The sequence below is a fragment of the Oncorhynchus clarkii genome, chromosome 5, assembly GCF_045791955.1.
Source record: "Oncorhynchus clarkii lewisi isolate Uvic-CL-2024 chromosome 5, UVic_Ocla_1.0, whole genome shotgun sequence".
NCBI classification, from domain to species: Eukaryota; Metazoa; Chordata; class Actinopteri; order Salmoniformes; family Salmonidae; genus Oncorhynchus; species Oncorhynchus clarkii.
In genome coordinates, this window is record NC_092151.1 from 2,943,497 (window position 1) to 2,960,190 (window position 16,694).

The window sequence follows — 16,694 nt, forward strand, 5'->3', positions numbered from 1 at the left end:
TTTTCGTATGTCATGAATGGGTATTGATACTTTTCTACTATTGCGTGGGGGGGACTTTGAAAAAAATAAAAATAAATCTGAAATTCTGTGACCCAGAATTCCTTTTTTAGCGTTGCTTGACTAGACGCTGATTATGTGATGAGTTTGCAAATCAAATGCTCCACTTGTGCTGCCAGTGAAAAACAAGTTAACTTTGTATTTATTGTAAATCATTTTATTTTGTAGCATTTAAGTGTGGAGTTCTCTGAACCCGGAGTTCTTCAATGTGCCAGATAGTGAGGTCCATAAGGGTTACTACACTAGAATTCAATGTGCCAGATAGTGAGGTCCATAAGGGTTACTTCACTAGAATTCAATGTGGCAGATAGTGAGGTCCAAAAGGGTTACTTCACTAGAATTCAATGTGAGGTCCATAAGGGTTACTTCACTAGAATTCAATGTGCCAGATAGTGAGGTCCATAAGGGTTACTACACTAGAATTCAATGTGCCAGATAGTGAGGTCCATAAGGGTTACTTCACTAGAATTCAATGTGCCAGATAGTGAGGTCCATAAGGGTTACTTCACTAGAATTCAATGTGACAGATAGTGAGGTCCATAAGGGTTACTACACTAGAATTCAATGTGCCAGATAGTGAGGTCCATAAGGGTTACTACACTAGAATTCAATGTGCCAGATAGTGAGGTCCATAAGGGTTACTTCACTAGAATTCAATGTGCCAGATAGTGAGGTCCATAAGGGTTACTACACTATAATTCAATGTGCCAGATAGTGTGGTCCATAAGGGTTACTTCACTAGAATTCAACGTGCCAGATAGTGAGGTCCATAAGGGTTACTACACTAGAATTCAATGTGCCAGATAGTGAGGTCCATAAGGGTTACTACACTATAACTCAATGTGCCAGATAGTGAGGTCCATAAGGGTTACTTCACTAGAATTCAATGTGCCAGATAGTGAGGTCCATAAGGGTTACTACACTAGAATTCAATGTGCCAGATAGTGAGGTCCATATGGGTTACTACACTAGAATTCAATGTGACAGATAGTGAGGTCCATAAGGGTTACTACACTAGAATTCAATGTGACAGATAGTGAGGTCCAAAAGGGTTACTACACTAGAATTCAATGTGCCAGATAGTGAGGTCCATAAGGGTTACTACACTAGAATTCAATGTGCCAGATAGTGAGGTCCATAAGGGTTACTACACTAGAATTCAATGTGCCAGATAGTGAGGTCCATAAGGGTTACTACACTAGAATTCAATGTGCCAGATAGTGAGGTCCATAAGGGTTACTACACTAGAATTCAATGTGACAGATAGTGAGGTCCATAAGGGTTACTACACTAGAATTCAATGTGAGGTCCATAAGGGTTACTACACTAGAATTCAATGTGCCAGATAGAGAGGTCCATAAGGGTTACTACACTAGAATTCAATGTGCCAGATAGTGAGGTCCATAAGGGTTACTTCACTAGAATTCAATGTGGCAGATAGAGAGGTCCATAAGGGTTACTACACTAGAATTCAATGTGCCAGATAGTGAGGTCCATAAGGGTTACTACACTAGAATTCAATGTGCCAGATAGTGAGGTCCATAAGGGTTACTTCACTAGAATTCAATGTGGCAGATAGAGAGGTCCATAAGGGTTACTACACTAGAATTCAATGTGCCAGATAGTGAGGTCCAAAAGGGTTACTACACTAGAATTCAATGTGAGGTCCATAAGGGTTACTACACTAGAATTCAATGTGGCAGATAGTGAGGTCCATAAGGGTTACTACACTAGAATTCAATGTGCCAGATAGTGAGGTCCATAAGGGTTACTACACTATAATTCAATGTGCCAGATAGTGTGGTCCATAAGGGTTACTTCACTAGAATTCAACGTGCCAGATAGTGAGGTCCATAAGGGTTACTACACTAGAATTCAATGTGAGGTCCATAAGGGTTACTACACTAGAATTCAATGTGCCAGATAGAGAGGTCCATAAGGGTTACTACACTAGAATTCAATGTGCCAGATAGTGAGGTCCATAAGGGTTACTACACTATAATTCAATGTGCCAGATAGTGTGGTCCATAAGGGTTACTTCACTAGAATTCAACGTGCCAGATAGTGAGGTCCATAAGGGTTACTACACTAGAATTCAATGTGCCAGATAGAGAGGTCCATAAGGGTTACTACACTAGAATTCAATGTGCCAGATAGTGAGGTCCATAAGGGTTACTTCACTAGAATTCAATGTGGCAGATAGAGAGGTCCATAAGGGTTACTACACTAGAATTCAATGTGCCAGATAGTGAGGTCCATAAGGGTTACTACACTAGAATTCAATGTGCCAGATAGTGAGGTCCATAAGGGTTACTTCACTAGAATTCAATGTGGCAGATAGAGAGGTCCATAAGGGTTACTACACTAGAATTCAATGTGCCAGATAGTGAGGTCCAAAAGGGTTACTACACTAGAATTCAATGTGAGGTCCATAAGGGTTACTACACTAGAATTCAATGTGGCAGATAGTGAGGTCCATAAGGGTTACTACACTAGAATTCAATGTGCCAGATAGTGAGGTCCATAAGGGTTACTACACTATAATTCAATGTGCCAGATAGTGTGGTCCATAAGGGTTACTTCACTAGAATTCAACGTGCCAGATAGTGAGGTCCATAAGGGTTACTACACTAGAATTCAATGTGCCAGATAGTGTGGTCCATAAGGGTTACTACACTAGAATTCAATGTGCCAGATAGTGAGTTCCATAAGGGTTACTACACTAGAATTCAATGTGCCAGATAGTGAGGTCCATCAGGGTTACTACACTAGAATTCAATGTGCCAGATAGTGAGGTCCATAAGGGTTACTACACTAGAATTCAATGTGCCAGATAGTGAGGTCCATAAGGGTTACTACACTAGAATTCAATGTGCCAGATAGTGAGGTCCATAAGGGTTACTACACTAGAATTCAATGTGCCAGATAGTGAGGTCCATAAGGGTTACTACACTAGAATTCAATGTGCCAGATAGTGAGGTCCATAAGGGTTACTACACTAGAATTCAATGTGCCAGATAGTGAGGTCCATAAGGGTTACTACACTAGAATTCAATGTGCCAGATAGTGAGGTCCATAAGGGTTACTACACTAGAATTCAATGTGCCAGATAGTGAGGTCCATAAGGGTTACTACACTAGAATTCAATGTGACAGATAGTGAGGTCCAAAAGGGTTACTTCACTAGAATTCAATGTGCCAGATAGTGAGGTCCATAAGGGTTACTACACTAGAATTCAATGTGCCAGATAGTGAGGTCCATAAGGGTTACTACACTAGAATTCAATGTGCCAGATAGTGAGGTCCATAAGGGTTACTACACTAGAATTCAATGTGCCAGATAGTGAGGTCCAAAAGGGTTACTACACTAGAATTCAATGTGCCAGATAGTGAGGTCCATAAGGGTTACTACACTAGAATTCAATGTGCCAGATAGTGAGGTCCATAAGGGTTACTACACTAGAATTCAATGTGCCAGATAGTGAGGTCCATATGGGTTACTACACTAGAATTCAATGTGACAGATAGTGAGGTCCATAAGGGTTACTACACTAGAATTCAATGTGAGGTCCATAAGGGTTACTACACTAGAATTCAACGTGCCAGATAGTGAGGTCCATAAGGGTTACTACACTAGAATTCAATGTGAGGTCCATAAGGGTTACTACACTAGAATTCAATGTGCCAGATAGAGAGGTCCATAAGGGTTACTACACTAGAATTCAATGTGCCAGATAGTGAGGTCCATAAGGGTTACTACACTATAATTCAATGTGCCAGATAGTGTGGTCCATAAGGGTTACTTCACTAGAATTCAACGTGCCAGATAGTGAGGTCCATAAGGGTTACTACACTAGAATTCAATGTGCCAGATAGAGAGGTCCATAAGGGTTACTACACTAGAATTCAATGTGCCAGATAGTGAGGTCCATAAGGGTTACTTCACTAGAATTCAATGTGGCAGATAGAGAGGTCCATAAGGGTTACTACACTAGAATTCAATGTGCCAGATAGTGAGGTCCATAAGGGTTACTACACTAGAATTCAATGTGCCAGATAGTGAGGTCCATAAGGGTTACTTCACTAGAATTCAATGTGGCAGATAGAGAGGTCCATAAGGGTTACTACACTAGAATTCAATGTGCCAGATAGTGAGGTCCAAAAGGGTTACTACACTAGAATTCAATGTGAGGTCCATAAGGGTTACTACACTAGAATTCAATGTGGCAGATAGTGAGGTCCATAAGGGTTACTACACTAGAATTCAATGTGCCAGATAGTGAGGTCCATAAGGGTTACTACACTATAATTCAATGTGCCAGATAGTGTGGTCCATAAGGGTTACTTCACTAGAATTCAACGTGCCAGATAGTGAGGTCCATAAGGGTTACTACACTAGAATTCAATGTGCCAGATAGTGTGGTCCATAAGGGTTACTACACTAGAATTCAATGTGCCAGATAGTGAGTTCCATAAGGGTTACTACACTAGAATTCAATGTGCCAGATAGTGAGGTCCATCAGGGTTACTACACTAGAATTCAATGTGCCAGATAGTGAGGTCCATAAGGGTTACTACACTAGAATTCAATGTGCCAGATAGTGAGGTCCATAAGGGTTACTACACTAGAATTCAATGTGCCAGATAGTGAGGTCCATAAGGGTTACTACACTAGAATTCAATGTGCCAGATAGTGAGGTCCATAAGGGTTACTACACTAGAATTCAATGTGCCAGATAGTGAGGTCCATAAGGGTTACTACACTAGAATTCAATGTGCCAGATAGTGAGGTCCATAAGGGTTACTACACTAGAATTCAATGTGCCAGATAGTGAGGTCCATAAGTGGTTACTACACTAGAATTCAATGTGCCAGATAGTGAGGTCCATAAGGGTTACTACACTAGAATTCAATGTGACAGATAGTGAGGTCCAAAAGGGTTACTTCACTAGAATTCAATGTGCCAGATAGTGAGGTCCATAAGGGTTACTACACTAGAATTCAATGTGCCAGATAGTGAGGTCCATAAGGGTTACTACACTAGAATTCAATGTGCCAGATAGTGAGGTCCATAAGGGTTACTACACTAGAATTCAATGTGCCAGATAGTGAGGTCCAAAAGGGTTACTACACTAGAATTCAATGTGCCAGATAGTGAGGTCCATAAGGGTTACTACACTAGAATTCAATGTGCCAGATAGTGAGGTCCATAAGGGTTACTACACTAGAATTCAATGTGCCAGATAGTGAGGTCCATATGGGTTACTACACTAGAATTCAATGTGACAGATAGTGAGGTCCATAAGGGTTACTACACTAGAATTCAATGTGAGGTCCATAAGGGTTACTACACTAGAATTCAATGTGCCAGATAGTGAGGTCCATAAGGGTTACTACACTAGAATTCAATGTGCCAGATAGTGAGGTCCATAAGGGTTACTTCACTAGAATTCAATGTGGCAGATAGAGAGGTCCATAAGGGTTACTACACTAGAATTCAATGTGCCAGATAGTGAGGTCCAAAAGGGTTACTACACTAGAATTCAATGTGAGGTCCATAAGGGTTACTACACTAGAATTCAATGTGGCAGATAGTGAGGTCCATAAGGGTTACTACACTAGAATTCAATGTGCCAGATAGTGAGGTCCATAAGGGTTACTACACTATAATTCAATGTGCCAGATAGTGTGGTCCATAAGGGTTACTACACTAGAATTCAATGTGCCCTGTAGTGAGGTACATAAGGGTTACTACACTAGAATGATTTAACATACTATGAATAGTCAGTGTCTCTACCTTGGAACTGCAGCTCCATTTCTTTCATTCTATCTCGCTCTCACACACACTCACACACACACACTATTGTACTCACACACCGGAGAGACTTGGGTCACTGTTTTCATGAATATATCATCTGGGCCTATAAGTGTTGAACATTCAAAATATTGTCAGGAAATGAAGCTCAAGCACCATGGAGATAAGAGCGTTACATAAATTACATTTACGTTTATTTACAACAACAGAAAAACACACTGCGATTTGACATACCAGGTATCAAGCAGAAATGGACTTGAAAAATATTACAAACTTACAGTATCATATTTATGCTCATATATATTATGTTAACTAATAACAAAGAAACGTTTTGGAATTGGCCCAACTGAGACCAAATTAAATCTGTGTCTCATGAAACCCCTTTGGATGTCTCATTTTATAATGTCAGTGTACTAGCTAGTACACAGTGCAGGTTTTAATCACGACCAAAGGGACCCACCTAAGGGCCAAATTAATCCCTGGTAGATTTAAAAACAGCATAATTCTCCGGTTCTGGTGAGACCTGGCAAAATGTTCCACAAACTCGTCCATGTTGAGGGAGGGCCTCTAACGTATGTCTGAGCAAATGCAAACAGAAGCTCCTGATTCAAGAAAGTTGTCCTGTTTGGGTTGAGAGGCTGGACACCTCGCATTATCTCACAATTCTTCTTTGAAAAACGCCTCTGCAGCTCAGCTGTGAGACTGTCGAGCACCTGATAAAAGACAGCTCTATGGAAGCTCTTCACCATCCCTTTGGTCACTATTTTTCTGTCCTACATCAACAATGAGTTGTGAAATCGTAAGCTTCTCTTAGGCTGTCTTTACACACTGTTTGTACACTTATTTTGCAGTGCACTGCAATTTCTTCAATGTCCTGTAGCTCTCTCAGAACTGCTTGAAGCTTGTCCCTCAGATTACGGCATACCATGTATCTCTGCATGCCAACCTTACATCCGTAAGTCTCCGTGGTTCCCTGGGCTGCTGCTGCGTTTTCAGGTCTTTCTGAACAGCAAGACACTTGAGATGAACGTACGAGCCAGATACAAAGTTTTATAAAGCTTCTGCAGGAGAGGAAAAAAAAGTTAAGAGCCTCTGGCACTGATTTTGACAGCATTGACAAGAACCAAATTCAAACAATGTGCATTACAGTGCACATAAAATGCTAATCTTGCACTGTTTTTTAATCCGTGCAGACACACCAGAATGCTTTCCGCTCATGACGGATGCACCGTCACAGCCTTGTCCCACCAGATTATTTCTGTAGTCCAGATCGTGTTTTTCAAGACAATCAACGTGAGACCGGCTGTATCTAAGCTTTCAGCTGACTGAAAGTGTAAAAAAGCTTTCGTGGATGGCCCCGTTGTAAAAGTACCTCACAACTAAAGACGTTTGTTTGGTTTCATCTGAAATTACACTAAAAACTTTCTTTCACTTTGTACCATCTCAGCTAAACCCTCAAGAAATTTGCCCTGGAGTTGGTGGCTTGTGTTTCTTAGCACTGCCACATGCATTCATCCTTTTCTCTATGAGAGGGTCATTCTTTGCTATTTCTTCTAAGGTTGTCAAAAAATGACCCTTGTTGTGAGAGTCATCAGGCTCCCTCCACTTTCTTTTTCCGGGTTAAAATGACCCTGTGCGAAAATAAGACAGTCTATGGTTACATCTAAGCATCCAACTACCCACATTTTAGTCCAATCTCAACCTTAATTACTAATCCCCATTTTCATAACTGTACCTTAAAATCAACTACCAGCCTAAGTTAGATCATGGCTAGCTCTACTCTGCAGTAAGTAATTTACCTAGCTATAATTTCTAACACCTTTACAGTAGCAAACAGGCTAACTGCAAATTGTGGCCATCTTTTGAGTAATGTTAACAGATTGATAGTAACAATTGTTTGTTTTGAGTTCAAGTACGAAAATTGAACTGAGTTAATGGATTTCAATTTGCTGAATGTTAACTTGCTGAACACTGACAGCTGTAGCCTACTAGTTACGCCACATTAGCTAAACATTCGTATACTGTAACTTACGACACTGCATGGTATATGCGTGTATTACTAGCACACATGTAAACATAATGTTAGGCTAAACTGGGAACCGTTCTCTCTTATCTGATTAACTGTCTGTTAATGGAGCCAGAGGTCTAACTTTAACTTACACAGCGACTCAACTTTCATAAAAGTTGTTCAGGAAACCTGAACCCGATGCTAAACCTTAAAACTTACCTCAAATATGATGCTGTCGCCAATCGCGAAAAGAGCTCGTGGAGCTGTGGAAATATTCTCTCTTCTTCTTCTGAATGTTCTTCTTATTCTTCTGTATCTCGCAACCAACGTTAATGTTCTCTCTTCCTCATCTTCGGTTTGAAAACTGCGCCGCTGAACGTCAAAATAAATGATTCTTTCAACAAGAGGTGAAATGAGATGTCAATCAGCAATCAAACTACCAGTAGCGAATGAAATGTTGGGGTGGCAACCGGGGTGGCCAATCAGATGTCAGGGGTTTCCAGTTCCACCCCGGACACACCTCTGGCTCCGCCCCTGCTTCACAGCAATTGCTAGCTAGCCGAAAATTAGGATCAGCTAAATACAAATCTTCCTAGATACATCAGCGTCTCGTAGTCAATGTCATGAGATTTGTTAAATGAAAGAGGAATATAGTAATATGAATGGAAGGGAGTTTGCCATTTAGAAGTTCTGGTGCAGCCCAGAAATGTCCTTATCTAGTTGGTGTGAAATAGGCATTTCCTAACAGACCTGCTAACTTTCTTTGTTGTTACTTTTAAGGTTTGGAACCAACATGCAGTACCTCCTGCAGGCAGAGAGGGAAGTAACTCAGGGACCAGCTACACTATTCACAGCCCAGTCGAGAGGGAAGGAGCTCAGGGACCAGCTACACTATTCACAGCCCAGTCGAGAGGGAAGGAGCTCAGGGACCAGCTACACTATTCACAGCCCAGTCGAGGGGGAAGGAGCTCAGGGACCAGCTACACTATTCACAGCCCAGTCGAGGGGGAAGGAGCTCAGGGACCAGCTACACTATTCACAGCCCAGTCGAGGGGGAAGGAGCTCAGGGACCAGCTACACTATTCACAGCCCAGTCGAGAGGGAAGGAGCTCAGGGACCAGCTACACTATTCAGTCGTGTTCCATGTAAATCACATCGTTGGACTTTATGAAACTTAATGTATTTGTATAGATTTTATTTTTTAAACGTAGAAATAAAAAAGGAAATTATTGGTTTAAACACGTCTTTAATGTTTATTTGTTTTAGCTGTTAGTGATAATACACTAAGTGATTTAAATACATTGGTGTTTACATCATTAAGCCTATATGTATGTGTTATGAATGATCAAAGGTGTCAGCATCAGTGTTTCTGTAGGTTGGGGGTTTCATCAAGGTTAGTGTTTCTATAGGTTGGGGGTTTCATCAAGGTTAGTGTTTCTATAGGTTGGGGGCTTCATCAAGGTTAGTGTTTCTATAGGTTGGGGGTTTCATCAAGGTTAGTGTTTCTGTAGGTTGCTCCCAAGTGGCACAGCGTTCTAAGGCACTGCATCACATCCGGCCGGGATTGGGAGTCCCATAGGGCGGTGCACAATCGTCCCAGCGTCATCTGGGTTTGGCCGGGGTAGGCCGTCATTGTAAACATGAATTTGTTCTTAACTGACTTGTTTAGTTAAGTAAAGGTTAAATAAAAATGTAAGATAATAATATTTATGAACCCTTTATAAAGCAAGGAATACGGTTATAGGTGCTTAGTAACACTTTAATGTAGAGCTTATGAAGGCACTATGAAGTCTTTATAAGCAGAACCTAATTTAAAGCTTTTTTTAAACTTTTTTTTTTCTGAGAGAGCATTGTAATCGTTGTTGTAATCGTTGTTGTAATCGCGGCTGTGATCGTTGTTGTAATCGTGGCTGTGATCGTTGTTGTAATCGTTGTTGTAATCGCGGCTGTGATCGTTGTTGTAATCGTGGCTGTGATCGTTGTTGTAATCGTTGTTGAATCGCGGCTGTGATCGTTGTTGTAATCGTGGCTGTGATCGTTGTTGTAATCGTTGTTGTAATCGTGGCTGTGATCGTTGTTGTAATCGTGGCTGTGATCGTTGTTGTAATCGTGGCTGTGATCGTTGTTGTAATCGTTGTTGTAATCGCGGCTGTGATCGTTGTTGTAATCGTGGCTGTGATCGTTGTTGTAATCGTTGTTGAATCGCGGCTGTGATCGTTGTTGTAATCGTGGCTGTGATCGTTGTTGTAATCGTGGCTGTGATCGTTGTTGTAATCGTGGCTGTGATCGTTGTTGTAATCGTGGCTGTGATCGTTGTTGTAATCACGGCTGTGATCGTTGTTGTAATCGTTGTTGTAATCGATGTTGTAATCGCGGCTGTGATCGTTGTTGTAATCATGGCTGTGATCGTTGTTGTAATCGCGGCTGTGATCGTTGTTGTAATCGTGGCTGTGATCGTTGTTGTAATCGTGGCTGTGATCGTTGTTGTAATCGTGCCTGTGATCGTTGTTGTAATCGTGGCTGTGATCGTTGTTGTAATCGTGGCTGTGATCGTTGTTGTAATCGTGGCTGTGATCGTTGTTGTAATCGCGGCTGTGATCGTTGTTGTAATCGTGGCTGTGATCGTTGTTGTAATCGTGGCTGTGATCGTTGTTGTAATCGTGGTTATGCTCGTTTTGTTTTTGTGGACATGATATGGAACGAATGAAAACCATGGATATTACAGCCAGAACACTAGAAATGTTACTCACCAAAACCATTCGTTGCAAGCAGGGAAAAATGGGTAAAAACAAAATCAATGACGTGCTTCTAACTATACATTGATTCTGTCACAGAGATTGGTTGGCTGATGGTAGAGGTTCATTTGATTTGATTTTGCCACCATTTCTTTAGAAGGAGAGGGGAGAAAATAAAGAAAGGTTTTTAGAAAGAGAAACAGAGTTAGGATGTCATTTACAGATGGATCTTCCCTCAGGACAGAATAAGATGTAATCATTTTCTTTGTTTGTGGGCGGCAACCACGTCCAGTTTAACCAAATCAAATGTGCCATTATTTGAACCAAGTCAAGAGTTGGTAAACAGCTACCCTCTCCATCTGTAGGGGCCTGGTGAAGTTAGTCACACAGAAACCACACGGATTCTCAATATCAAGACATCTTCGGGAGGTTGATTCTCACAGACCTCAACGAGCAAAAAATACAATTTGCTGAAAGAAATCTGTGAACTGTTCACACGAAAACCTGGAAGGGACTTGATGAATAAAACATATTTAATGTTTGGAGCGTACGAATACGACCATAAGCGGTCTCTACCTAATGCAATGCCACAGGTTACAGGTGGCCCAATGCTACATCCAGGTAGCCCAATGCTACATCCAGGTAGCCCAATGCTACATCCAGGTGGCCCAATGCTACATCCAGGTAGCCCAATGCTACATCCAGGTAGCCCAATGCTACATCCAGGTAGCCCAATGCTACATCCAGGTAGCCCAATGCTACATCCAGGTGGCCCAATGCTACATCCAGGTGGCCCAATGCTACATCCAGGTAGCCCAATGCTACATCCAGGTAGCCCAATGCTACATCCAGGTAGCCCAATGCTACATCCAGGTAGCCCAATGCTACATCCAGGTGGCCCAATGATACATCCAGGTGGCCCAATGCTACATCCAGGTGGCCCAATGCTACATCCAGGTGGCCAAATGTTACATCCAGGTAGCCCAATGCTACATCCAGGTAGCCCAATGCTACATCCAGGTAGCCCAATGCTACATCCAGGTAGCCCAATGCTACATCCAGGTGGCCCAATGCTACATCCAGCTGGCCCAATGCTACATCCAGCTGGCCCAATGCTACATCCAGCTGGCCCAATGCTACATCCAAGAAGCCCAACGCTACATCCAGGTAGCCCAATGTTACCACCAGGTAGCCCAATGCTACATCCAGGTAGCCCAATGCTACATCCAGGTAGCCCAATGCTACATCCAGGTAGCCCACACATGGTCACCTTGACATGTTCTTCAGATTGGTAAAATGAGCACTGTTGACGAACATAAAGTAACAATAATCAGCTGGTTAAAACGAAGACATTGTGGGGGAGTCACGGTGGAGCTACACTACAAGGGGTTCCATTCCATTAGCACTAAATAACACTAATTCTACACAGTAGCTGAGTAAACGAACCCTGTGTAGATGTCCAGACAGTCCAGAGACTACTACGGGAACTATGAATTCTCTATTTATTAAAATGGGGCCATCCGCAGTTGAAACAATAACAAAGTGTCCTCCCCGCCCCTGTTTCGGTAAAAAGCTGAGGGACGGAGCTGGAGAAATGTAACCACTCTCACATGTATAGACAGAGCTATGGACACAAGGACTGACCATCCATGGTATCAAACTGATACGTTTAACCATATTATGAGACAATATAGTTTTTGTTTACAAACATTGGAGTATAACAAGCTTATATTTTGGATTCTCTTGGGGATGAACTAGGCTTATTAGCAAAAAATAAATTATGTAGCCAGCTGGATGTAGCCAGCTAGATGTGGCCAGCTAGATGTGGCCAGCTAGATGTAGCCAGCTGGATGTAGCCAGCTAGATGTAGCCAGCTAGATGTAGCCAGCTAGATGTAGCCAGCTGGATGTCGCCAGCTAGATGTCGCCAGCTAGATGTCGCCAGCTGGATGTCGCCAGCTGGATGTCGCCAGCTGGATGTGGCCAGCTGGATGTAGCCAGCTAGATGTGGCCAGTTGGATGTAGCCAGTTGGATGTAGCCAGCTGGATGTAGCCAGCTAGATGTCGCCAGCTAGATGTCGCCAGCTAGATGTCGCCAGCTAGATGTCGCCAGCTGGATGTGGCCAGCTGGATGTGGCCAGTTGGATGTAGCCATCTGGATGTAGCCAGCTGGATGTAGCCAGCTGGATGTAGCCAGCTAGATGTAGCCAGCTAGATGTAGCCAGCTAGATGTAGCCAGCTGGATGTAGCCAGCTGGATGTAGCCAGCTAGATGTAGCCAGCTAGATGTGGCCAGCTAGATGTAGCCAGCTGGATGTCGCCAGCTAGATGTAGCCAGCTAGATGTAGCCAGCTGGATGTAGCCAGCTAGATGTAGCCAGCTGGATGTAGCCAGCTAGATGTGGCCAGCTGGATGTAGCCAGCTAGATGTAGCCAGCTAGATGTGGCCAGCTGGATGTAGCCAGCTAGATGTAGCCAGCTAGATGTAGCCAGCTGGATGTAGCCAGCTAGATGTAGCCAGCTGGATGTAGCCAGCTAGATGTAGCCAGCTGGATGCAGCCAGCTAGATGTAGCCAGCTGGATGTAGCCAGCTAGATGTAGCCAGCTGGATGCAGCCAGCTAGATGTAGCCAGCTGGATGTAGTCAGCTGGATGTAGCCAGCTGGATGCAGCCAGCTAGATGTAGCCAGCTAGATGTAGCCAGCTAGATGTAGCCAGCTAGATGTAGCCAGCTAGATGTAGCCAGCTGGATGTAGCCCTTTACGACGAAGCCTCCTCTTCTAAGAGTATCAACACACAAAATAAATTATGTAGCCAGCTGGATGTAGCCAGCTAGATGTGGCCAGCTAGATGTGGCCAGCTAGATGTAGCCAGCTGGATGCAGCCAGCTAGATGTAGCCAGCTAGATGTAGCCAGCTGGATGTCGCCAGCTAGATGTCGCCAGCTAGATGTCGCCAGCTGGATGTCGCCAGCTGGATGTGGCCAGCTGGATGTAGCCAGCTAGATGTGGCCAGTTGGATGTAGCCAGTTGGATGTAGCCAGCTGGATGTAGCCAGCTAGATGTCGCCAGCTAGATGTCGCCAGCTAGATGTCGCCAGCTGGATGTGGCCAGCTGGATGTGGCCAGTTGGATGTAGCCATCTGGATGTAGCCAGCTGGATGTAGCCAGCTGGATGTAGCCAGCTAGATGTAGCCAGCTAGATGTAGCCAGCTAGATGTAGCCAGCTAGATGTAGCCAGCTGGATGTAGCCAGCTGGATGTAGCCAGCTAGATGTAGCCAGCTAGATGTGGCCAGCTAGATGTAGCCAGCTGGATGTCGCCAGCTAGATGTAGCCAGCTAGATGTAGCCAGCTGGATGTAGCCAGCTAGATGTAGCCAGCTGGATGTAGCCAGCTGGATGTAGCCAGCTAGATGTGGCCAGCTGGATGTAGCCAGCTAGATGTGGCCAGCTGGATGTAGCCAGCTAGATGTAGCCAGCTAGATGTAGCCAGCTGGATGTAGCCAGCTAGATGTAGCCAGCTGGATGTAGCCAGCTGGATGTAGCCAGCTAGATGTAGCCAGCTGGATGCAGCCAGCTAGATGTAGCCAGCTGGATGTAGCCAGCTAGATGTAGCCAGCTGGATGCAGCCAGCTAGATGTAGCCAGCTGGATGTAGTCAGCTGGATGTAGCCAGCTGGATGCAGCCAGCTAGATGTAGCCAGCTAGATGTAGCCAGCTAGATGTAGCCAGCTAGATGTAGCCAGCTGGATGTAGCCCTTTACGACGAAGCCTCCTCTTCTAAGAGTATCAACACTGCAGCTTGTAAAACTTCTATCACTTGAGGAAATGAGATCTCAACTTGGCAGACAGTGTCTGTAGTAACAACGGTGCAAGTGGATTGGCCTTTTGACCAATCAGATAAAGGGTGTCCTGTGGAAACACAGCCCATGAGAACTAATGAAAGAAGAATGTGGGAGAAAAAGCAGTTGAATGGTAGCCTGGTCCCAGACCTGTGTGTGTGACCATAGAAATTGGAAAGATATCGCACAGATCTAGGACCAGGCTATTTCAAAGGGAGTTCCAGGTAAAATCAGGATTAGGCCTAATCCCAAATGAATCCCTAGACCCTAAATCCTATTTTGATAGCTAAGAGGATTTGACAGGTGCAGTCAATATGGTAATAGATCCCTCTTTCTCTCTGATTGGCTTAGTCGAAGTGTCTACATATTGCGTTATACCAATCAAATCCTCTCAGATCTCCACTAGGGCCTAGGGATCCATTTTAGACACATCCTTGTTCCAGTTCAGTTCTCACCTGCCCTTGTTCTCCTTGCCCTTGACCTTGCTCTCCAGCCCCTTGCCTCCCTGGGGATCCCACTCCACAGTCCTGTCCTCTACCTTCAGGTTCAGATGGGACGACGATGAGTCGAAACCGAAGTTAAACGCTGGGAAGGGAATCAAACAATCAACTAACCAAACACAAGATATAGCAGGCATTTTCTTACATTTCTGTTGTCGGGCAAAACATTTTAGTCAAATAACTTTATATCAATATTGGAATGACTACGTAATTAAAGACAACATCGTGCAACCGTCTTACCTCTGGTTTCCAGGGTAACTAACCGTCTTACCTCTGGTTTCCAGGGTAACTAACCGTCTTACCTCTGGTTTCCAGGGTAACTAACCGTCTTACCTCTGGTTTCCAGGGTAACTAACCGTCTTACCTCTGGTTTCCAGGGTAACTAACCGTCTTACCTCTGGTTTCCAGGGTAACTAACCGTCTTACCTCTGGTTACCAGGGTAACTAAGCGTCTTACCTCTGGTTTCCAGGGTAACTGGATCCGAGTATTCTCCAGCTGCTGCCTTGTTGCATGCTCGTACCCGGAAGTTCATGAACTTGGAGTCAAACTTTAAACCTGGGGGACGAGTAGCATATTATCTGCATTGGTTCATAATGTTCTGTAGGTAAACAAGCTTTTACACTTTGATAAAAGTTACAAAGGTTTAGGTAAAGCAAGACTGTTCACGTTTTAAAACACAGGAAGATACATGAAGACAGTACAGTCTTAGTCTGGTCCCAGATCTGTTTGTGCTGTTTTGCCAAGTGGCGGTAGGTAGCCCCTCGTTAGAGCGTTGGGCCAGTAACCGAAAGGTTGCCGGAGCGATTCCCAGAGCTGACAAGGTACAAATCTGTCGTTCTGACCCTTAACAGGGCAGTTAACCCACTGTTGCTAAGCCGTCATTGTAAATAAAAATGTGTTCTTAATTGACTTGTCTAGATAAATAAAGGTTAAATTAAATTTAAAAAAGTTTTTTTTTAAAGTGTCATGACAATGGCCATTGGAGTTGGCACAAACAGATCTTTGCCCAGGCTACAGTAGGCCTCAACTGTCAGTTTTGTACCCGACAGTGAGTATTCTGTGGTCTTGATGTTGTCCACCACCTCCCAGCACCGCTGGTCTTTGATGCGTGGCAGTCCTTCGTGGTCGGTCTTTCTGTACTCCAGTATGTAGTGGTCTATCTTGCTGTCCTCCACTGGCATCTTCCAGGCTACAAACACCGTGTTGTCTAACACCAGACAGTCCCCTACCTCCATCTCTGGGGCCAAGGGGACTGGAAGAACATAGAGAGGAAGGCATCTTTAAAAGCTGGACAAGATCTTTGCATTTATTGGTAAATAAATGAGTAAATAAAGCTTTTTTTGGACAATGTTCTAACTTCATCAAATTTGTACATATGACAATCAATAATTCATGTTTTTTTATTCAAATTTGTTCTAATAATATTTTTAAAAAAAGAGGAGAGTGACAGATGTCTTATTAATATGACAGTAGACACCTGGTACTAACACCCCCGGGTACTAACACCCCCGGGTACTAACACCCCCGGGTACTAACACCCCCGGGTACTAACACCCCCGGGTACTAACACCCCCTGGTACTAACAACCCCTGGTACTAACACCCCCCGGTACTAACACCCCCCGGTACTAACACCCCCGGTACTAACACCCCCTGGTACTAACACCCCCGGTACTAACACCCCCTGGTACTAACACCACTGTGGATCAGATGGTTTACTTATTATAATCGTTAGAGAGCTTCCAT

At 43.7% G+C, this 16,694-nt stretch overlaps 1 protein-coding gene across 4 annotated transcripts in view; it reads right to left on the bottom strand.

Annotated features, from left to right (window-relative positions):
* The window catches only part of LOC139408259 (FSD1-like protein), a 77,922-nt gene that overhangs the window by 11,154 nt on the left and 50,074 nt on the right, over positions 1-16,694 (bottom strand). For 3 of the 4 annotated variants that reach the window (XM_071151941.1, XM_071151942.1, XM_071151943.1), the window contains exons 7-9: positions 15,992-16,201; positions 15,406-15,504; positions 14,904-15,033 (exon numbers count right to left, since the gene is read on the bottom strand). In XM_071151941.1, coding sequence (XP_071008042.1) covers positions 14,904-15,033; positions 15,406-15,504; positions 15,992-16,201 — 439 coding nt within the window. The remainder of the gene's footprint in view (positions 1-14,903; positions 15,034-15,405; positions 15,505-15,991; positions 16,202-16,694) is intronic. The other variant, XM_071151944.1, reaches the window with a different exon arrangement.